The 23,692-nt window shown below is 41.6% G+C and overlaps 1 protein-coding gene across 1 annotated transcript in view; it reads left to right on the top strand.

Annotated features, from left to right (window-relative positions):
• Positions 1-13,338: 13,338 nt before the first annotated feature.
• The window catches only part of IREB2 (iron responsive element binding protein 2), a 49,158-nt gene continuing 38,804 nt past the window's right edge, over positions 13,339-23,692 (top strand). The window contains exons 1-2 of the mRNA XM_019950396.3: positions 13,339-13,464; positions 15,291-15,380. Of these exons, the coding sequence (XP_019805955.1) occupies positions 13,446-13,464; positions 15,291-15,380 (109 nt within the window). The 5' untranslated portion in view covers positions 13,339-13,445. The remainder of the gene's footprint in view (positions 13,465-15,290; positions 15,381-23,692) is intronic.

Raw genomic sequence — 23,692 nt, 5'->3', positions numbered from 1 at the left:
GACCTGCAAGTGCAGAGGCCTGGAGAATGGATTGTGCTGGGTGCTCAAGGAACAGCAAAGAGGCCAGTGAGGCTAATGTAGCGTAAGGGGGGAGAGGGGTAGGAGGTGAGGTCAAGAAGGAGGGGGCAGATGGCGAGGGCCTTGGAGGTCATGGTAAGGACTTTGGCTTTTTCTCCAAGTGAGATGAGAGCCGGTGTGAACTTCTGAGCAGAGGATGATAAGAGCTGGCTCCCATCTGGACAGACTCCCTCTGGCTGTTGTTTTGAGGTCAGTCAGGAGGCCACTATGATAATCTGGTGGTAGTTCAGATCAGGGTGATCTTATCAGTGGGGGAAGAGCAGACATCTCTAGGAGTAAGGCCCAGGGCACCTGAAATTTGGGGAGGAAAGGTCAGATTTTAACATTATGAGCTTTAGATGAACAGCCCCCAAACAAGTGTTTGCCCTCAAGCCTGACCCTTCTAGTCCAGCCCTGGGCTCTGAAGGCTATTCTGAGAGAAGAGTTGCTGCAGTGTTTTGAGTGGGGACAAACTTTTTCTTTTTTTTAATTAATTAATTTATTTTTTGCTGCATTGGGTCTTCGTTGCAGTGCATGGACTCTAGGCACACGGGCTTCAGTAATTGTGGCACATGGGCTTAGTAGTTGTGGCTTGCAGGCTGTAGAGCACAGGCTCAGTTGTGGCGCATGGGTTTAGTTGCTCTGTGGCTTGTGGGATTTTCCCGGACCAGGACTCGAACCCGTGTACCCTGCATTGGCAGGCGGATTCCTAACCACTGTGCCACCAGGGAAGCTCAGGGACAAACTCTTTTAGAATGGATATCAAGCCTAGCAGGATGGCTGCTTTGAAAGGGCCTTTTGGGCGTCCTAAGTGTAAAAAAGAAAATCAGTTTTCATGGCCACGTTAGAGGACACAATTGGGAACTTCATTCCCTGATTGCTCCCTAGGCGTTTCATTCACCACTGGTGCCAAGGACATTCAGTTCTTAATGTCGCTGTCATTCGAAAGGACAATGCCTCATGCTGCTGCCCCCCAGAGGCTACTAGCCTAATTGCAGCCCAGGCTGTACCTCCCAAACTTCACCGTGTTTTCTGAGCACAAACCATGGGCTCCACGTGCAGAGCAGCATGGCAGAGCCCTCAGAGAACTGAGACCAGAGAGGTGACTCTAAGATGCCCAACCCCAGGGCATCTGGCCTGCATTCCCATAAGAGATGCGGGACTGGGGGCCCAGAATCTGGTTTCCCATTCCTGCTTGGCTCTCATCTCACTGGATAACTCACCGTGGAACTCAAGCAAGACCCGTGCTCAAATAGCAAGCCCTTAAACTGGAGTTTCTCATTTTCCCTTCCTGCTCTGACATTTTAAAAGTGCTTATGGAATCTGTCCATTAAATGGAGTATGGTCTCCATATCATCCCCAATTCCTTTGAGATTCTTGCACCCTTCATCTCTCTCTCCCCAAACATCCCTCCTGGCACCCAAGGAAACCTGGGAAACCACACTGCGAGGCTCCTTCTGGGCCTGCCTTTCCTGCCTGTGCCCCAAGATTTTTGGAGTTTTTTTCTTCTTTTGCTCATCAAAACTGACCACTCCTAGTTCCATCAACTAACTAATGAGTGCTAATGAGGGATCATATTTTTCCACATCTCTGGAACCTCGGTTTTTAAATCTGTACAACACAGCTAATAATAATATTTATCTTCAGGGTTATTATGAGGATTACAAATTCTTTATGCAAACTGTCTGGCAGAGTGTCTGAGGTATTCGATAAATGGCAGACATTAGTCTAGAATGGACTCAGCTTAGACATCGTCTTCTCTAAGAAATCTTTGATTCCACCAAGTGGGGTTAAATGTTTGTCACCTGTGCTTCAAAGACTATGGAAATAATTCATTGAGTACTGGATATATGTCCACAGCAGGCTAGACACCTACGGTCAGCAGAATAATACCCTGTATCCCCCACTCCCAAGATGTCCACTTCCTAATCCCTGGAACCTGTGGGTATGTTACGTTACATGGCAAGAGGGAATTAAGGCTGCAGATGGAATTAGGTTTGTTAATCAGCTGACCTTAAGATGGAGAGATTATCCTGGATTATCCAGTTGGGCCAATATAACCACAAATCTCCTTAAAAAGTGAAAGAGGGAGGCAGGAGAGTCAGAGGAAGAGATGTGATGACAAAAGCAGAGGTCTGAGTGAGACCATTGCTGGCATTGAAGATGAAAGGGAGCCCAGAGCCAAGGAATGAGAGCAGCCTCTAGAAAACAGAAAAGGTAAGAAGAGGGATTCTCCCCTAGAACTTCCAGCAGGAATACAGCACTGCTGACTCCTTGATTTTAACCCAGTGAGACCCATTTCAGACTTCTGGTCTCCAGAACTATAAGATAATAAAACTGTGTTGTTTTAAGCCACTAAATTTGTGGTTATTTGTTACAGCCACTGTTAGGAACTAATACAACCCCTCACATACATCTAATTTGTACAATTATCCAAGTCATCATTGTTATTGTTCCCACTTTACAATTGAAAAACCTGCAGCTCAGAGAAGTAATTTGTCGAAAACTGCACAGCTAATAAATAGCTATCAGATCTTTCAATGCAAGTTACAAAAAACAAACAAACAAAACACAAATTGGCTCAACCTATGGGGGGGCGGTATTGGCTCAACCTGTCGGGGGGTGGGTATTGGCTCATATAACTGAAAAAAAATTCCAGAGGAGGTACTTGTGGAGACCAGGCAAGGCTTGATCCACAAGCTAAAAGGATGACACCAAAAATCCAGTATTTCTCTATCTCTTGTGTCTGTTTTCCAGAATCTTGGCTTCATTCTCAGGTTCCACACAGTGGACCCCATGGCTCCAGGCTCACTGCTGTGGTGGCAAAAATGGCTACAGCAATTCCAGATGTCACAACCTCACTCCCCACAACTTCTAGAGGAAAAAAGAAATCTTCCCTTTTTCAGACGGCCCAGCAAAACTCTTGTAGTGATTTGTTGCTTCTAATTATGTTAAACCCCAATTCCTGGGCTAAATACTGATCCCCATGGTGGACCTGTGAATGAGGGGTGGGGAAGGGTTGAATTACCTGAAAGGAGATCAGAGTCCTTTGGGCAGGAGAAACAGGCAACTGATATCAAATGTCCACAGTGCTGGCTAGGAAAGGTCCACCACAAAGTTTCTGAGTTCAAACACTACTGCTTCCCAGTAAAGTCATTTTCTGACTCTTTGGACACATGGTCATTGTCTGTTTATCTTTCAGTGAGACTAAGGGACAAGGCTGGAGCCATCCTAATCTCCTCTGTGTTCCCAGCCCCTAGCCCATGGCCTAGCTGAGATGGATCATCAGAGAAATGTTTGTTGGTCACTGGGGCTGCTCTCTCCAGGGAAGTGAGCCATTCAGGAAGTGCTACCTTTCTCTGATTCTGTGTGAAGCTGTGATGGTACCCAAGCAAGCTAAATGTTTCTGAGAAAATGTAAGTACTCCAATGGATATAAGCAGTGGCTTGGATTTAAGCCAGTTTGAGTTGGATGTTTCTTTTACTTGCAGCTAAATACATCCTAACAGATACAAATGCCTTATGGGGTGGGTGTTGTGAGGATTTAAATGAGATAATGCATGTAAAGTACTTAAACACGTTTAACAGGTGTTAGCTATTATTATTACTTTTTTTTTCTTGGTACACGGGCCTCTCACTGTTGTGGCCTCTCCCCTTGCGGAGCACAGGCTCCGGACGCGCAGGCTCAGCAGCCATGGCTTACGGGCCCAGACGCTCCGCGGCATGTGGGATCTTCCCGGACCGGGGCACGAACCTGTGTCCCCTGCATCAGCAGGTGGACTCTCAACCACTGCGCCACCAGGGAAGCCCGCTATTATTATTTTTATTACCACTTATAATGACATTATTAATGAGTTCCTCAAAGGCAGGTTGAATACTGCCCATTCTGGAATGTAGTAAATAATATTTAAGTAATGGTTGAAACAAATTGAAGTATCCAGGGCACCACTTTACAAGGGTTAAGTTTCCATCAATCGAATTTTTAAATGCGAGTTATATTTTCAAATTCACTAAGCTAACTTGCTATTTACAGAATTTTCCTGTAGAAAGTTATTTTTCAAAGATAAGTCATTTCATAATTCAAATCATTTATGTTTAATTCGCCTATTGTACAAATTGGGAAATTCTTATATGCATGATCAGGTTTCTTCTACTCATTCAGTAGTTCACTCATCCATTCATTTACTCAGCAACTTTTTGGAGCAACTGTCATATGCCAAGCCCTGTGCTAGGACATAGGGAGATAGAGTTAAAACTTGGCCCCTGTGTTCAGGGAGTTCACAGCCTAGTGAATGAACAGACAATAAACCAAGAATTACAGCAAGGTGGCTAGGAGGGTAAGAAAGAGGAAGCCCAGGGCAGAGGTGGTGGGAAGCGGGTGAAAGCAGTGAACGCTTCATCAAGAGGAGCCTCTACTGTTTCTGAAGGACAACCAGAAGTTAGCTGGTGAATGTGCAAAGGCTTGAGGTAACATAAAGCTTATTTTCAGGGAAATCCAAGTATTGACAGCATTGGTTTTGATTGGGTACAGCTTATGTAAGAATGGCACTTGTGTCAAGAGGTGAGACGGAGAATAGGTGAGGATGAGGTCCAAAGGGCCTCAAATGCTGTGCGGGGAAGTTCAGATTTTATCTTGAAGACAATGGGGAGAACTTTGAGGGATTTTAAGCAAACATGATCAGATTCGTGTTTCAGAAAGACTACCTTGGTGGTGATAAAAAGGGTGATTGGAGCTGTGGCAAGAGGGTGGAGGAGGCACGCCTCAAGCAGTTAGGGAGAGACCAGTGAGGAAATGACTGTTAGGTGGAAACATGTAAAATCATGATTTTTTTTTTTTTTTAGAAAATGGTCAAATGTCATCAATTCCATACGGTTCAACCTAATACAGTGGTCCAGGTAAGAAATGATCAGAGCCCCAATGAAGGCAGAGGCAGAGGAGGTGAAACCAAGAGACATTTAGGAAGTCTAATTTGATAGGATACCATGATTTCTTTGGTGAGAGGGACAAAGGAAAGGGCATTTGTCCTAAACTGGAAATATACAATCACAGGCTATATAAAATAATTCTTGAACCTAGAAGAACACTTACTTCAATTAGTTTTACAGCTGAGGCCTGATAAATTCATTCATTTGGATACAACAACACTGTGTGTTTGGGGCTGAGTTGGGACTGAAACCCAGGTCTCCTGACTATTCTACTATTCTAGCTTCACTGCACCTTGGATATGCCAGGAAGATATTTGTGTTAGTTTCCTGGGGCTACCATAACAAAATACAACTAACTGGGTGGCTTAAACAACAGAAATTTATTGTCTCACAGTTTTGGAGGCTGGAAACCTGAAAACAAGGTGTTGATAGGGTTGGTTCCTTCAGAGGGCTGTGGGGGAGATTCTGTTCCAGGCCTTTCTCCTTAGTTTGTAGGCACATCACCCTGATCTCTGCCTTCATGTTCACATGGCATTCTCCCTGTGTGTGTGTGTGTGTGTGTGTGTGTGTGTGTGTGTGCCCATCTCTTCATATGGCTGCCTCCACTTTGTATATCCATGTCCCTGTTTTCTCTTATAAGGACACAAGTCCTTAGTGTCCCCACAGGAGACACAGTCATAAGGACTCAGTCATAAGACCCACCCCACTCCAGTATGACATCATCTTAACTAATTACATCTTCAATGACCCTATTTCCAAATAAGGTCACATTCTGAGATACTGGGGGTTAGGACTTCAACATATGGATTTGGAGGGGGGCACAATTCAACTCATAACACTACTTCTGAAAGTCCTATGTCATGTTACTGGTGGTAATTCTGTCTTTTCCCTTGGAAAAGGAAATACAGATCTGAGGAATAAGAGTCTTTTCTCTTTCCTTTATATCTTATCACAATGCCAAGGATAGTCTTCTACCCTGCAAGTCTGCATTGACATACCTGGTGGCATGAGACAGGGATTTCAGTGAGTTTCTAAAAATTTTACTGTGTGGTCTTCTCGTATTGGTGGAAAGAAAAAACTCTTAACTGCATTCCATCTGACTAGATGGGCAGAACATGTGGTTACCTGCTTTGGGTGTACAATGGTTCCCTTTGATTTCATATGCCAAGGGCAGGCAGCCAATCGCTCTTACTTTACCTGTGATCAGGCTCAGCAGTGGCTTCCAAGGGGAGCTGAGGAATGGCAGGTGTTCCTATTCATCATGATGGTTTTTTAAGACATGGCCTTTATTTTGGAACTATCAATAATTAAATAGGCTTTCTCTGGGTAGAATGAAAATGTAGGTTAGAAGGACACTCAGGGTTTAGCTATTGAGATGGCTTACTGAGAAGATTTAGAAAAGTGTGGGAGTCTCCACCCCACCACTCACAGTAACTGAGACCATGTTTAACCACAAAGCTGTGGATGGGTAAAAACATGGGCTCTAGAGTCCCACAGACTTGGGCTTGAAACTCTGCCCTGATTTTACATTAAGAGTTGGCTTAGTTACCAAAAAGGGAACTAAGTAAAATCAGGTGCCTCCTGATATGATGCACTGAAAAGGACACAGCATTGCTTATATAGTGCCCCCGCCAAAAGCGCATAATCTAAATTTAATCATAGAGAAACAACTGGGCAAGCCCAAATTAAAGGACATGCTGCAAAACAATAGGTATTCTTCAAAAATGTCAATGTCATAAAAGAAAATGAAAGGCAGGGACTTCCCTGGTGGTCCAGCGGGTAAGACTCCACACTCCCAACGCAGGGGGCCCGGGTTTGATCCCTGTTCAGGGAACTAGATCCCGAATACCACAACTAAGACCCAGTGCAGCCAAATAAATAAATAAATATTAAAAAAAGAGAAGAAAATGAAAGGTAGAGGAACTGTTCCAGATTATAGGAGACTAAAGAGACATGACATCTAATGGAATACTTGATCCCGAATTAGATTTTGGATTGGGGGGAAAAGTTTCTTGAAAGAGCAATATTGGGGAAATTGGCAAAATTTGAATATGGATTATAAATTAGATAATAGTATTGTAGCAATGTTAAGTTTCCTGAATTTGATCATCATACTGTGGTTATGTAAGAGATGTTCCTTGTTTTGGGGAGATACATGATGTATTTAGGGTTGAAGGGTTGTAATTTCTGTAATTTACTCTTAAGTGGTTCAGGAAGAAAACTAGAATAAAAAATAATGAGGATTGTGGGCTTCCCTGGTGGCACAGTGTTTGAGAGTCCGTCTGCCGATGCAGGGGACACGGGTTCGTGCCCCGGTCCGGGAAGATCCCACATGCCGCAGAGCGGCTGGGCCCATGAGCCATGGCCACTGAGCCTGCGCGTCTGGAGCCTGTGCTCCACAACGGGAGAGGCCACAACAGTGAGAGGCCCGTATACCGCAAAAAAATAATAGTAATGAGGATTGGTAATTATACATAAAAATACTGTATTGGTATTTGAAAGTCACTAAGAGAGTAAATCTTAAAAGTTCTCACTACCAGAAAAAAAGGTAACTATGTGAGGTGATGGATGTGTTAACTAACTTTATCGTAGTAGTCATTTTACATCATATATGTATTATCAAATCATCACGTTGTGCACCTTAAACTTACACAGTGTTGTATGTGAATTGTACATCAATTAAGCTGAAAAATAAATAAATAACCCCCCGCAAATAATGAGGATCTTATTTATGTAATATGTAAAGAGAGAGAGAGAGAGAGAAAGCAAATGTGGCAAAGGGTTAACATTAAATAAATCTAGGTGAAGTGTATTAGGAAATTTATTATAATTTTCTCACAGTTTTTCTCTATCCTTGAATTTTTCCAAAATAAAATGTTTAATTAAAAAAGAAGAGATGAACCAGACTGGATATCGTCCAAGACACTGAACTAAAAAGGTGCAAAAGTATTACTGGAGTGTTAAAAATCTAACTAGAAATGTAACTTGAAAAAAATGTATTGTGAAAACTTCTCTTTGGAGAATACGAATGTGATTGGGAAAAAATGCTTATACAACTCACTTGTGGTTGAGAGATGAAGTTCCTAAGGGCAAAGCGAAGTCTTTTTAGGGAAGGTCCTCCTTCTCTACCATTCCCCTGTGAAGTTCTCAGTCTCTCTTCTAAATAAAAATGAATTACATTTTTTTTAATGTTTAAAAGAGAACCAACTTACCAGCCTCTCTTTTTAATCTGGTTCTGCCAGCCGTACAACTTTGAACAAGTCACTTCATCCATTCAACAAACGTTTATTTAGTACCCACTCTGTGCCAGGTACTGTTTAGATGTTGGAGACTTGGCAAGGAATAACATAGATATGGCACCTGCCCTCATGGAGTTTACAGAACAGTGATATGTGACAGTTACTAGGTGTTGCCAACATTATAGGAATTTCCTTTTCTTCCTTGCTGATAAAACTCCAATTTTGCAGAAAGCAATGTGTGAGGGGGAAAGCCATGTGTGCTACAGATTGGGAGAAAATACTTGCAAACCACATATCTGACGAAGGACTAGTATCTAGAATGTATAAGGAACTCTCAAACGTAACGAAAGGAAGAAAGAAAGAAAGAGAAAGAGAGAGAGAGAAAGAAAGAAAGAGAAGGAAAGAAGGAGAGAAAGAAAGAAAGGAAGGAAGGAAGGAAGGAAGAAAGGAAGGGAGAAAGAAAGAAAGAAATCACTCCAATTAGAAAATGGGCAAAAACATAACACACATTTTACCAAAGTGGATATACTGATGGAAAATAACCACACAAAAAGGTGTTCAATCGCATTAGTCATTAGCAAACTGGGAATTAAAACCACAATGAGATATCACTTCATCCTTATCAGAATGGCTAACATAAAAAATAGTGACATCACCAAATGCTGGTAAGGATGTGGAAAAACTGGATCAATGGACCACTCATATCTTGCTAGTGGGAATGTAAAATGGTGCAGTCACTTTGGAACAATTCGGTAGTTTATTTAAGCACTAAATATGTAACTACCATACAACTCAACAACTGCACTCTTGGGCATTTATTACAGAGAAGTAAACATTTATGTTTACCCAAAAACTTGTACATGAATGTTCAAAGCAGCTTGATTCATAATAGCCCCAAACTTAAGTCAACCCAAATGTTTTTCAGTGATGGTTGAACAAACTGTGGTACAACCATATCATGGAATACATCCAGCAATAAAAATGAACCACCTAGTGATACAACAACCTGGATAGATCCCCAGGGAATGATACTGTGTGAAAAAAACCCAATCCCAAAACATTATATACAGTGTGATTCCATTTGTATAACATTCTTGAAATGACAAATTATAGAAATGGAGAACAGATTGGTGGTTATCACGGGTTAGGGGACGATGGAGTATAGCGTAGAAGAAATGTGGATGTGGTTATAAAAGGGCAACATGTGGGATCTTTGGAAATGTTCTGTATCTTCACTGTGGTGGTGGTCACAGAAATCTACACATGTGATAAAATCACATAGAATTAAATACACACATGTTCCCAACAAAATAGTGCTTGTAAAACTGCTGAAATCTGTTTAAGAACTGGGGAAGACTGGGTGAAGTGTTGTATGGAATCTCCGTTACTCCTTCTTTTTTTTAACTTTATTTTTATTTTATTTATTTTTGGCTGCGCTGTGCATGGGCTTTCTATAGTTGTGCCAAGCGGGGGCTACTCTTGGTTGCTGTGTGCAGGCTTCTCATTGTGGTGGCTTCTCTTGTTGCAGAGCACAGGCTCTAGAGTGCAGGCTCAGTAGTTGTGGCACATGGGCTCAGTAGTTGTGGCTCACAGGCTTAGTTGTTCCATGGCATGTGGGATCTTCCTGGACCAGGGCTCGAACCCGTGTCCCCTGCATTGGCAGGCGGATTCTTAAACACTGCGCCACCAGGGAAGCCCTCCATTACTTCTTATAACTGCGTGTAAATCTAAAATTATCACAAAATAAAAAGTGTTTTAAATGGGTGACTTAAAGCTCAGGAAAGCTGTTAAAAAACACACACACACAACAGAAAACGGGAGGGTGTTTTTGATTGTCACCATGGGAGGGAAGCACTTTTAGAATTTAATGGATGTGGGATTCCCATATTCCACAGGACAGAATTTTACAACAAAGAATCAACCTCCCCCATGGAACATGCTGCCAGATATTCAGGTAGATAACACACACACAAACAGAAGAACAGTAACAACATATATGTTTATACTTATCTGAACCTAGAATTTAATCCCATTTACAAATAAATGTAAAAGTAATTTGTGTATTATTTTAATACACTCTGAATTTTCCAGGAATGCTAATGTCGTGTAAAAAGAGGAAAAGTTGTTATTTTGTTTTGCTTGGAACTTTGCCAAGAATTATTCCTCATTCCAGAAAATCAACAGTGACAATGCTTCCAATAATATTTGAGTCACCAATACATTTCATTAGCCTCCATTTAAGCTGGTCATTCATTATATATATACACATATGTGATTTATTATATAAATGCATTTATTATGTATATATATTTATTTTATTTTTAATTTTTATTTTTTTTGCCACATGGCATGCAGGATCTTAGTTCCCTGACCAGGGATCAAACCTGTGCCCCCTGCAGTGGAAGTGCAGAGTCATAACCACTGAACCACTAGGGTAGTCCCATGATATATATTTTTGAATGATATATGTATTTAGTCCTTAGTTTGAAATGTCAAATATAAAGTGTTGACTATATTTGGTTAAATATTATCTTATGTTCTGTAAAATCATTATAAGTAGATGCAAGCATCTGATTACATCATGTTGTGTAATGTAGATGTGCCTGTGTACCTCCATATTATAATACATGTTTTTTCTAATAAATTACTTTTAATACTTTAAAAATACTATTAAAATACTTTTAATACTTTCTCATAAATTTCTAAAAAATTACTTTTATATTACAGTTAGGTCATTATATAGATTATTTGTAATATGTGTAATATTACACATTACATTACACATATTTATAATATATGTAAGTTATATTATCTATGAGTTTCATGCCAGGATGAGTAAAGGAGACATTACAAAATATGTGTCTTGAAAAGAGGGTGTTGAGTTTGATAGAGTGGAGAACTACTAGTCTAATTTCTGGTCAATGAGAGGTCTGTGGAGGATCTTCAGGAAAATATTTTCTTCTCTGATAAAAGAAAGAGAGGGGCTCTGCACCACTTTCCCTCCCTGTTTTGGAAGTTCTAGGACAACATAATGCTTCTGTATGATGCAGTCATCTTGCAAGCAGGAGGCAACAAGTCTGAGAAACAAAAATTAAAATGCTGAGAAGTGCGGTGCCAAAATATGGAACGAGCCTGGGTATTTGATGGTGTCACTGATCTGTTGCACTAATCCTAGAACTGCTGACTGTGGATAATTATAGGTCTGCATTGTTTAACCCACTGTTAGTCGGGTATTCTCTTGCATGCAGCTAAAAGTATCTAACCAATATATGGAGAATACAGTAAATGGGCAATTACAATCAAGTATAATAAAGTGCTCTAATTGAAATAGAGGAAGATAGGGAAGCATTTCTTCACATTCCCAACCCAAACTGGGGGTTGGGGGATTGTCAGTGAGTATTACCTGTAGGAAATACCTGGTCTAAGGCCTGAAGAATGAGTAGGGGGTTAGCAGGACAGGGCACAGGAGAGTGTTCCATATAGAGAGAACAGCAAGTGAAATACTACAGAGTGACAGAGCAATGATTCTGCCAGAAAGTAGGTTTCCTGAAAAAGGTATAAACAAGTAGGTATGAGATACCAGATCAAATCCTGACTCAGTCACTTGGTAACTCTAAGTTACTTAGCCTCTCTGAGTTTCAGTTTCATCATCATGAAAATGACAGTTATGGTAGTTCTCATGTCCTAGGGTCTTTTTGAGAAGATTGTCACAATCATCCAGACAGGAAATGTTCAAATCTAGACCTGGGTGGTTATAAAGGTGCATAAGTAGAGGAAACATACTGGGGTTTGCTTCGACAAGGCTTGTTGAGTCAGTGTTTAAAGGGAGAGGGTACAGGATCAAGGATGATGTGTCGGTTTCTGGCATGGGTAACTGAGTGGTTGATGTGTCATTCACTGTTACAGGCAATACAGAAGGAGTAATGGATTTTAAGGGGGAAATTACAGGGTTCCGTTTTGCAGATTTTGAGTCTGGGGTGCCTGTGGGATGTGGAGGCATCCAACAGGTACTAGAATATACACCTCTGAGCTTAGGAGATGTGTTTGGGTTGCAGGTAGACAGGGAAGCAACAGCATATAACTAATAACTGAAACCAAAGGAGAAGGTGGGACGTGCCAGGACAACTGGTGAGAGGTGGTGTAAGGCCAGAGCCCTGAGGTATATGTAATACCCAGGACATTTAATGGCTGGGCAGAGGAAGAGGGGCCTGCAGAGGAAACTGAGACGGAGCACCCTTAAGGATAGGAAGAAAAAACAAGAAGTAGCGTCTGAGATCACGAAAGCTGATAGAATATTTCTCAACAAGGGGAGAGATCAAGTAGAGTAGGGTTGAGAAACGTGAGATTAACAAGTGGAGTTATGGCTGACCTTGACCAGAGGCATTTCTAGGGGGTGGAAGGCAGATTGGAGAGAGATAAGGAGTGGGAGGGGAAGGACGAACACAAGCAGCTCTTTCTGCAAAGTTGGCTGCCAACGGGAGATAAGACGGTAGAGAAGAACGTAGGGACTTGAGGAGCGGAGGTGGCGGAGGGACAGAGGCTTAAGCATGATTAACTGCCACTGGGAAGGAGCCAGTAGAAAGGGAGAGACTGAAGCTACAGGAATGTAAGGAAATTCATTCAACAATTAGTTGAGCGCTTCCTACGTGCCAGATCAGTTCTCCCATCCTCTCCAGAGAACACGCGTGTAGGCTACACATATGACAGGTTTAACCAAAGGCTTTATCTTCAGGGGAAAGAGGTTCTCAAGCTGTTTTTCATAGGAGCTCCAGTTCTGCCCCTCTGCCCCTCCCCCCACCCCCCATCACCGGATACCCCAAAGGAGCCCCAACACCCCTGGATCTCACAATCTCAATTGGACACTTGAAGCCACAACTAACGGATCTCTAAGAGGGCCAAACTAGTGACGCCAACGCCGCAGCCTCCCCGGCGTTTCGCCCCAGCTCGCGAGAACAGAAGCGATTACGCAAGGAATCGCCGCCTGGCTGGCCCCGCCCCTTCTCTTTCTTTGTCTCCAAGCCCGAAGATCTCGCGAGACTTGGGCGGCAAATCCCGCGAGCTGAGACCTGGGGCCGGTTCTGCGGCTCTCGCGGTGTTTGCGCGAGACTGCTCCTTTCCTGCTTCCTTTGCCGGTCCGGCTGCTTTCCTCCCCCTCTTCCCCGCCCGACCTCCCCCTCCTTCCCCCGCGGGCCCCCTCCCCGCAGGGATAATATGGTCTCCGGCGATGGACGCCCCAAGTGCAGGTTAGTTTCAGTTCACCGACTGGATCTGGCAGCTGTAGACGCGCGCTGCCCCGGCTCCGAGTTCTTTGCTTCTCTCTCCTGGAGTTGCTCGGCCGGCGCCGGGGCCCTCCGGGCTCAGGTTGTGCTCCCTTGGGGCCTGCCTGCTGGGCCGCACTCTGTGCGCCCAGGCCTCGAGGGCCCGGCCTCGCCGACCTCGTCCCTTAGCGTGACCCCAGCCGGGCCGTCCGCTCCGCTGCTGGCCTTGACCCGTACCGGCCTCGGCCCGTTGGCCACTGCTGGCTGCCAGCGGCTTCCCGGTACTCCTCAGTAGTACTAGGGTCGAGGAGAGGCCCACCATCTTCTCCCCGCCCCCCATTTGTAAGAGATGAGGGTGGGGGCTAGTGTCTCCTTGGTGGCGTCTCACGCAGCTAGTTGTTTATTCCGCTGTCCAGCCTCGAGCCCCTCCCTCTCTCTTTGCCTCTAGAAGCAGAGTGGGGGGTGGTCAAGGCCGAACACTGGTCAGCCAGTTCTCGGACCATTTATTGCAGCGCTGGGTCTCCTCCCCCCATCCACCTCCCTCGCTTAACCCTCAATAAAAAAGGAAAAACATTATATATTCTCAAAAAGTGAACAATGCTTATCGCTTCTCATTTCGGACCAAGGTCCTGGCAATGTTGGGGGTCCTGCCCACCTACTGCAGTGAATCTGCACAAAAGATCTGAAGGTTCTTTAACCTCAAGGCTGCCTCTCCGCCACTTCCCCCAAGAACCTTAGGAGCTGGGGCACATTCAAATAAGTCCCCTGGGTCTTCGACTTGGTAGTTAAGCTTCAATTCGTACAAAACCAGAAAGACGTGTCTTTTAGGGAGAATCTGCTAATTTGCCCAGATATTTTGTTGTTCACCTTTACCTTTAGTCTTAAAGCTTGTGAAGGTCTTACCTGATAAGTTGTTTGTTTTTGATTTTATTCCTGTTGTTGAATGCTGTGTAAAAGTCCATCTTTTGGTTATTTTTTTAAAAATCAGTTCTTCTAACATAATTGTGGCGTTGTCCTGTCTGTATTTATGCAATTTTCAGGACATGTCTTCACAAAACATGCCTATTCATCCTTTAAATCATTCTTATTGTCCCTTTCTAGGTATTCTTTATTATCACATTTTCAGGAGTTAATTATTTTACTTTCTAGATATTGTCCCTTTCTAGGTATTCTTTATTATCATATTTTCAGGAGTTAATTATTTTACCAGTTTTTATTTGACAAGGGTCATGGCTTAGAGTTTTACTGTCCAATACAGTGGACACCAGCCACATGTGACTATTTAAATTAAGTAAAATTAAGAACTCTGTTCCTCAGTCGCTGTAACCACATTTCAAGTGCTCAATGGCCACGGCTACCTATAGAAAATATAGGTAATATAGCGCAAATATAGAAGATTTGTGCCATTACAGAAAATTATTTTGGACAAAGCTGGTTTCTAGGTATTTTCACTTTGAATAAGGTAATTTGTAGCAGTGTTTAATGAAAGCTTTTTTTTTTTCAGTTTTTATTTGACAAGAGTCATGGCTTAGAGTTTTACTGTCCAATACAATGGACACTAGCCACATGTGACTATTTAAATTTAAATTAATTAAATAAAATTAAAAACTCTGTTCCTCAGTCGCTGTAACCACATTTCAAGTGCTCAATGGCCACGGCTACCTATAGAAAATATAGGTAATATAGCACAAATATAGAAAATTTGAGCCATTACAGAAAATTATTTTGGACAAAGCTGGTTTCTAGGTATTTTCACTTTGAATAAGGTAATTTGTAGCAGTGTTTAATGAAAGTATAATTTTTTTTTTCAGGATATGCCTTTGAATACCTTATTGAAACATTAAATGACAGTTCACATAAGAAGTTCTTCAATGTACCTAGACTTGGAGGCACCAAGTATGGTAATGTTGCTTAAATTTTCTTGGATTTGTTTAGTTTCTAATAATAAAAATGCATTTGTCGAGCTGAGTTGAAGAAATTTTAAATTTATTCCCACCATGTCGTAGCAGGTACACCTACACATATGTCTAACATTTTAAAAGCTTCTTGGGCTAGCTTTTGTTTGAGGAGGATGTAAGCCCATACCATAGCTTCTCATTTTAAAATCTAAGTTAGTTTAGTAATGATTTTTACCCCCAGGAAATTACTAATACAATTTTAAAAACAACAGAAACCTGCCAGATGATATTCTAGAGCTATTAAATGTATATTTTAATTTTCCGAGTGAACAGTGTCCCTATCCTTTGAATAGGAATCATCAGCAGGGCCCACTGATTTGAGTTGTTGACCAGGGCATGGTTTGCCCTGGCTTGTGCCCTGACACTCTTGGCAGACCTTTGCAGGCGCCTGACCTGGATCAAACCTTTCACTGAGGTTTCAGAAGAGTGAACTTGGCGGAACCCCAGAGTATTGGATGGAAGTCTTTACTTTATTGACAACTAAGTAATTTTCTCAACCAGGCCGGTGAAGGGAAGACCTGTTTGGAAGAGTGATTTAGATTATTATTTAATGACTTTTCAGTGAAAAGAAAAATTAAATGCAGTTTTGGAGGGAGCTTTTCCTTAACCTTGGTTTTTTCCTTCTTGTGTTACTTAAGATTGCTTTTGTGATTTTTCTGTAGATTTTGGTGGGTTTAAATGTTCTAGACTAGCAGTATTTTCTTGTACATTCTGAGAATATTTGGATATTTTAGAGTATATTTTGGAGAAGATCCCTATCCTAGAATTAGGTTGCCATTTCAAAATAAACAGTTCACCAAAATCCTTTACCTTGCATGTTTAGTTGCTGTGATTTGCATTGAGAGGTTGGTCTTTTCTTAGTGCCATGTGTCTTTCATTCACATTTATTTTATATCTTCACTGATGATGAATTTGTATTAATTTTGAGAAGGGAACAGCTAAGTTGATTATATATAAGAAAGATCTTTTATTTCCCTTCTCTCAAATATCTAGTGATTCTGGCCTGGAAGTTTCTTAACCCACATTTTATAGCTTAGTAAAGTAAAAGAACATATATGAGGATGTTTTTTAATTTAGTATAAGTTCTTTTTATGGATAATTTGTGGAAATGTGCCTACTTGAAGATAGCCTGTATTTCCCAAATGCAGGAAATCAGTAGGAAACTATCAAAACAACTGTAAAATGCACTGAAAGAGTGATTAATAAACTAAGAGCTATATTATCTCTGGAAAATAAGCTGTCACAGGCATCTGTACATAACTGAGTTCCAGAGTACCAGGGTTTTTATAACCATGATAAATATAATAAGAGAATGCCTTTAAATACATATGCCTTTAAAACAGAAATTTGGTTTTTATTTCTGTGGGGTTAAAACATTGTTTTTAATAGAATGGTTTTATCAGAGGTTTACTAAGTAATTACCTAAATAATTTCTTAGTAATTAGTAGGGAATAAAATTTGGAAGAAGAATTGACTTTGAAAGAAAGGAGCAACTTGAGTAGAAAAACAAAAAATCCTTGCTGCATTTTTGGAGGGACCAGATTGAATGGCCTCCCAGACATGTGCTTAGGAGACATTGCTTTGGTAATCACCAGGGTTCTGGACCACTGCCCTCTCTGCTTCCCACATTTGGATGCCTACCAGGCTGAGAATCACAGTTGTAGTGAGTAACTTAATGAAGGGCAAGTGTTCTAGCTCTCTTATATGTTGGGGAGGAAAGATAGTTGAGAACACTCTTCTAAGCTCCCTGCTAACTGTATCAGGAATGCCTGCAGCTGCAAGGAACCGAAAACGTACTGTACAGTGACTCTAACAAATGGGGTTTATTTTTCTCACCTAACAAGAAGTCTGGATGTGGACATACTGGGACTGTATAGCACCAACATCAACAAGGACCTAGGCTTCTCACTTTTTTCTGTTTTGCTTTCATTTTTGGGGTTGCAAATAGCTGATGTACCTGCATTAGGTCCATGTTTTAGGCAGCTGGAAGAGCAAAACAGAAAGAAAAGCCCACCCCAGGAGCTTTTGCCTGTATCTCCTTGGCCAAAATGTCATCTCCACTCTCGGCTTTAAAGGCTGAAAGATGGTGTATTTAGCTTTCTGGATTTTGCAGTAGAGAAAGACAAGGGAGAAGTGGTTGAAGTGGTTGGGAGTGGGTAGTGAGTGAACTAGCCTAGACTATCTGCCTCACTAACAGTACCTTCCCTTATTAAGTCTGTCTTTAGATAGAGTACAACACAAATTACTTGATTTCTCCTTTTTTATTGCCATTTTATCTTTTTGCTTCCCAAGTTTATACTCAAGGTATCTTTTTTTTTTTTAATTAGTTAATACCAGCTGTTTCCTTAGTCAGTAGTTCTCAAACTTCAGTGTGCATCAGGATCAGCTGGAGGCTTGCTGGGCCCCATCTCTGGAGTTCTGGTCTGGGGTAGAGACTGAAAATTTGGATTTCTAACAAGTTGCCAGGTGATACTGATGCTGCTGGCCTGGGGCCATATTTTGAGAGCCACTTAGTTGTTTTTTTTTTTTTTTTTTTGGCTGCGTTGGGTCTTCGTTGCTGCGCAGGGGCTACTCTTTGTTGTGGTGTGCGGGCTTCTCATTGCGGTGGCTTCTCTTGCTGCGGAACACGGGCTCTAGGCGCTCGGGCTTCAGTAGTTGTGGCACGCGGGCTCAGGAGTTGTGGCTTGCAGGCTCTAGAATGCAGGCTCAGTAGTTGTGGCGCATGGGCTTAGTTGCTCCGTGACATGTGGGATCTTCCCAGACCAGGGCTCAAACCCGTGTCCCCTGCATTGGCAGGTGGATTCTTAACCACTGCGCCACCAGGGAAGTCCTATACTCAAAGTATCTTTATGGAAGTGGGCATATTGTACACGTTGACCACATTTTAAACTTTAATAATTTCACTAGTGGCAAAATGCCTTTTTAATGATCTGGAGCTGCCTGTCTGGCACTCCAGTGCATTGACTACAACCTTAGAGATTTTGAGTGACTCTCTTAAGTAGATCTCTGAATTTGAAAATATACCTGGTTCCAAGGAAGAGAGAAATCACTGTTGCCTGGAATAGTTAGACTGCTTTCTGAAGGAAGGAGGACTTGAATTGATGTTAAACAGAGGAATCACAGAGGCCAGTCAACACTTGGGGAATTAGAATGACCAGCAAGCATAATGGAAAATGAGTAAGGGGGAAGACAGTGAAGAGACTGGCCTGGCTCTAGGGAAACATATTTTAGAGAGTAGCTGTTATTGGGCAAGAGGGCCTTCAGCCTGGCGTAAAGCCTCAGGCCCCCTTCTTTACCTCACGTTATCTCATTCATCTTTCTTTTTTCCTTCCTAACTGCTTGCTTTTTAACCATGGTACTGCTTAGTCCTGTAGTAGAGCCAGGACTTGGTTTTCCTAATCCTACCTTGTAATCTCTGAAAGAAAATCTGTATTTAATTTTTTAGGAGAGTTTTTATTGATTATAAGAAATTAGGTTGGGATTGGTAATCACAGACAAAAACATTATAGGCAGTGTAGAAACAGTTTCATTTTTACGTGCATATACAAATATATGTAAATGTGCTCCTTAACAAAAAATACAGTATATATTGTTTTGTAACCTTTTTTTATTTAGTATATCATGAACATCTTTCCATGTCATTGGATATAAGTATCCCTTGCTATCTGAATCTGTTCGGTTTCTGAGTCAGGGATTATGAGTTTGAGTAGGAAGGGATACCTGTACTTTTCTACAGCTTCTACTGTACTGGCTGCCCGGTATTACCTATATGAATGCATCATGGTTTAGTTAGCAGATCTTTGAATATTGAGGTTGTTAACCAACTTTTCCCTATTTATAAATAAAGCTGCTGCTGTGTGTGTAGTAGTTAAATTTTGATGCAACCTTATTATATAGTTACCGGATTGAAAGTATTGTTCCCTCCACCCGCATCACTTTTCTTTTTCACTTTTACTGTATATGTACTGTCTTTTCCAGTCTTTGTCCTTGAATATAAGGAACAGAAACTCACTTAACTCAGCACTCAAGAAAGAAGATGCTGTTACAGTTTCCAAACATCCAAAGGCAAAGGAAGAAAGCACAGTCAGGCCTCATGGGAACTAGAATTTCTAAGCCAGAGGCTGTTCTTTCTGTCACCTGTTTCTTTTTGAAGATCTACTCTCCAGTCTTCTGTCTCCACAGCCCACTTTACTTATTGGTATTGTGTAATACCCAATATAGCCACTACCAGCCATTCTTTGTGTGTTATGATTAGCTTACCAGCCAGTTAAGACTGTATCTCTAGATGACTTTTTCTCCTATTGTTTTAACCTATAGTTAACCTATGGTTTGGCTGGGCAAGTCGGGCGTCTATTGCTGGTCAGTTATCTTGCTGGTAGGAACACAAGTCCATGTTTTCTAATCTTGTCTCTTCCATGGACTCTGGAAAGGGCTGTAAGTTTGGTAAGCAATGAAATAGTTTGCTTGTAATATTTACACACAATACATAACTTTCTAAGGATTACCTTTACCTAATGTGATTCTAGTCCATCTACAATCATGCACTCACCAACCCTCCACATTTTGTCCAACGATCTGTTGGTTTTAACTGTGCCTTTGTAGACAATTTCTATTCTAGATTAGGTCCTTTTGGTAGCAGAGAACAGACACCCACTAGCTCAAGTGAAGAAAGATTTATTGTAATGATACAGAGCTCCCGAGCAAATGAAAGGTGGCTGTATCTCAAGAAAATGGGCAATGAGCCAGAAGTGAGGGAGCTCTTTATTTTTTCTCTCAGGGCTTCAGATTCCTGGCCCTCCTCCACTCTTCTGCTCCCTCTACTTCACTGCAGACAAGCTGCCTCTGCCTACTAACTTTATACATGGCCACAAATGGCAACCTCTGTCTCTAGCTTAGCTCTTAACAACTTTCTGGTTTAGCCTGTGACCTGATTGCAAATTCCTGAGAGAGGAATCTATATTTTTTCCACCAGGCTGTTGGTCATTAACCTGCCAAGGGGTTGGCATTTGCTTCAGCACTGTAGCCAGGGAGGTAATGGGACACTGAGCACTGTCCATTCCATGGATGGCAGTTTGGACAGGCACCATGAAGTATGCCTGTTATGTTAGCAGATAGTGCTAGATGACATGCTTACCAGGAGCAAATGAGAAGAGTGAGTGTGTCTGTACGTTTATCAATAATAGATATTATTTTTCTGGTTTTCTCTACCTTTGTCAGTGAGTGAAAAAAAAATCTTAAAGAAGCAGGAATCTGTTTTCTCTTTCTGCCTTCTTGGACTCTCCATGGCGATATTAAAAAACAAAACAAAACAAAACAAAAAAGGTCAGAGTTCTTTATTGGAAATCAGTTCCATTCCAGCCTGGTACTGGTTAGAGATATAAGCAGTACCTTGACTAGTGAGACATGGGTGTGAGTTAATCCTGTTGCAAAGTCTGGGGTTGCAGGGCCTTCTAGAACAGTTTCTTAATTTTTTCTCCAGGTTCCTGGCCTTAACAGGGTTTTTAGGTTTACACTAAAGCTACTCTACCAGTCCCCTTGCTCTCTTAGCCTGGACTCCAAAGATAGCCTCCTTGAGGCTTTAGGCAGGCCTAGAGTGTTTGAGTGTTTGTTTCCCCTTTCCATCAGTCTTCAGTGTATTTCTCTTTCATATTTAGTTTATCTAAAGCCTGTTGTTAATATTGATATTTCCTATGGGTATTTTCTCCATCTACTGTTTAAACCTGGAATTAATCACTTTTGAGAAATAACAAAACCCTTTTACATTATCTATCTTCACTACATTGCTTTATGTTAGGCAGGGAGGATAGTTTTATGCACATGAGGAAAATGAGGCTAAAAATCTCAGTAATATGCCTAAGGTCACATATCTTCTAAGTGAGAAGATCTGGTCTTAGACTCATATCTTTTGACTTCAGACCAACACTTTTCCCCCCTTAATACCATTCTGTTTCCCAGCTTAATAAGGGCAGTCATAAAGTGCTAGTATTTATTGATTGTTTACTATATCCATTCTGTAAGTTCTGTTATTACCCACTTGGCCAGGGTCCCGCTACTAAGTACCATTACCTAATAAATGATAGAGGAGAAACTTGATCAAAACATGATGAAACTTTGAGATTCCAAAGTCTATGCTTGTAAAACTGCTACACCGGGGGTTGTATGCTCATGCTTATAAGGACCATAGAGGCACCATAAACAAGTGAAATGGCCCTGGCTGGAATTGTAGCAAGCAGGAGAGCAAATGCCCTATATAAAAGAGTAGGTGCTACTCAATTCCAGCAGAAATGTGAGGTTGGTGTTGTAAAACTTTCTATTTATCTTAAGCCAGAAATTTGGATTTTCATGTAAAAAAATCTCTGGTTTTTCAGTGTTGGCAATTAAACTTTAAAATGTTAAAACTGTGTAGAACAAACGAAACACATCTGCAGGCCAACAGTTTGCGACCTCTGCCCTGAGAGAGAAATTTTATTGCCTAATCATAGTAGCAGCCACTTAGCCTTGAGTGGTAAGATCTACAGTCCTGGAAACCTGGATATGCCTTTCATCAGCTGCCTCCCGTGTAAAATAGCAGACCTCGGCATCTTTTTTTAAAGCCTGAACCACCTCTTGGATCTTACACTGAGTAATTGATCAAAAAGATATCTGTTGTTAGCAGTTCATTTCAGAAGTATGATAACACGTTATCATACTTTTTCAGTTTAAGTCACAGGCATGTTCTGGTTCCCTGCATGTCTTTTTGATTACCTATCTTTAGAGGATTAGCTTTCCAGATTCATAGGATTCTGGAAATTCCTGGTTAGAAGAGGTGGTATTAATCCAGCCCAGTTTTCTATTGATACTTGGTGCATGCATCTCTCAACAATGCTCATTCAGCTAAGATTGAGTACTCAGATGTTTCTGGCGGGTGAAAGATGGCTAAGATAGCATCTTTGTGCTAAAGAAAGCACACAGTTTAGTAATGGAAAATGTAAGTACAGTGCCTTAGTATGTTGTAGCAGTCTCAGTCCAATCGGGGCATAGAATAGGGGAACTTTAATGTAAATAATTATTAACTGTGATACAAGAGTAATTGTAAGATGTAAGGAAATTCTTTATGGTACCTATAGGGCTGACAGAGAATACCCAAGGAAGGAAAAATTGGAAGGGGGTCAGGTACCATTGGAGAAGGTGTGGTTCAGCTCATTAGATCGCAGAGAAGTTTGCTGGTTTGGTCAGACTGGAGCTGGTCTGGAGTTGCTGGGCAGGCAGTAGGCCATCATCTTAAGTACATGCAGGGGAGTAGGCAACCAGCAACTGGTACTGTGAACGTGTATTGAGAGAACAGATCCTGGCAGGGGCAAGAGCCCTTCACGATGCATGGGACACATGGGGGCTTGCAGAAACAGCAGCAGCTCGTTGTGTGACCGTCCAGGCAGCTTGCAGGGGAAGTCCAGGCAGTGGCAGGACAAAGGGTCTTCTGCGCAGAGCGTCTTGGTCCAGGTTCTGGTACAGGCAGGAGGAGTCTTTCAGAGTGCACAGCTTCATGGGAGCTCTGGTTCCCATGTTGAAAGGGCTGCGGTGATACTAACAAACGTGCATGTCTGTATTTTTTATATATTGTATAATAAAATGTGTCCGCATTTGGAAGATCTGCGTAACTTAGTGAACCTTTATTTCTCAAAGATCTTCGGTGAACACAGTGAGCAGAGAGTGGTGGGACTAGATAATGAGCAGACAGGCTTATTACTTCATTCATTTTTGAGAAAATGTCTGCCAGATATCCATACTTGAATAATCATAGTTGGTCATTTGTTCTTTCAAGTGAAAATGGTGTTGTTTGGAAAAAGTGGCTAATTTAGCTTGTAATTCAATCACACAAGTGTTTTTCCCTTGAGCAAAGATTGTACTTTGGTTTTGAGCAGAAATGCTGTATACACTTCATTGTTGTCACACAGAATATTGAGACTTGACCTCAGTGGTTGAGATTTAATAAAATTAACACTTTTTCTGCTTCATCAAGGACATTCTTAAGTGAAACTGGTATTTTGCCTGAAAATGAACGATACAGTGAGTACAAATACGGTTTGGTGCCACTGCTTTGAGTCCTGCTAAGGCATCAGCAGTTTTATCCACTATTGTTTTTGAACCATCAGCACATATGTCAAAATGGTGGAAAAAGCAAATAATGTCTTAGTTGACCTTGCAGATTCCCTGAAAGAGTTTCGGGACCCCCCAGGAGTCCAGGGACCACACTTTGAAAACCACTGGTATGGGAC

The sequence above is a fragment of the Tursiops truncatus genome, chromosome 2 (genome assembly GCF_011762595.2).
Source record: "Tursiops truncatus isolate mTurTru1 chromosome 2, mTurTru1.mat.Y, whole genome shotgun sequence".
NCBI classification, from domain to species: Eukaryota; Metazoa; Chordata; class Mammalia; order Artiodactyla; family Delphinidae; genus Tursiops; species Tursiops truncatus.
This window is presented reverse-complemented; position numbering and strand designations above follow the sequence as displayed.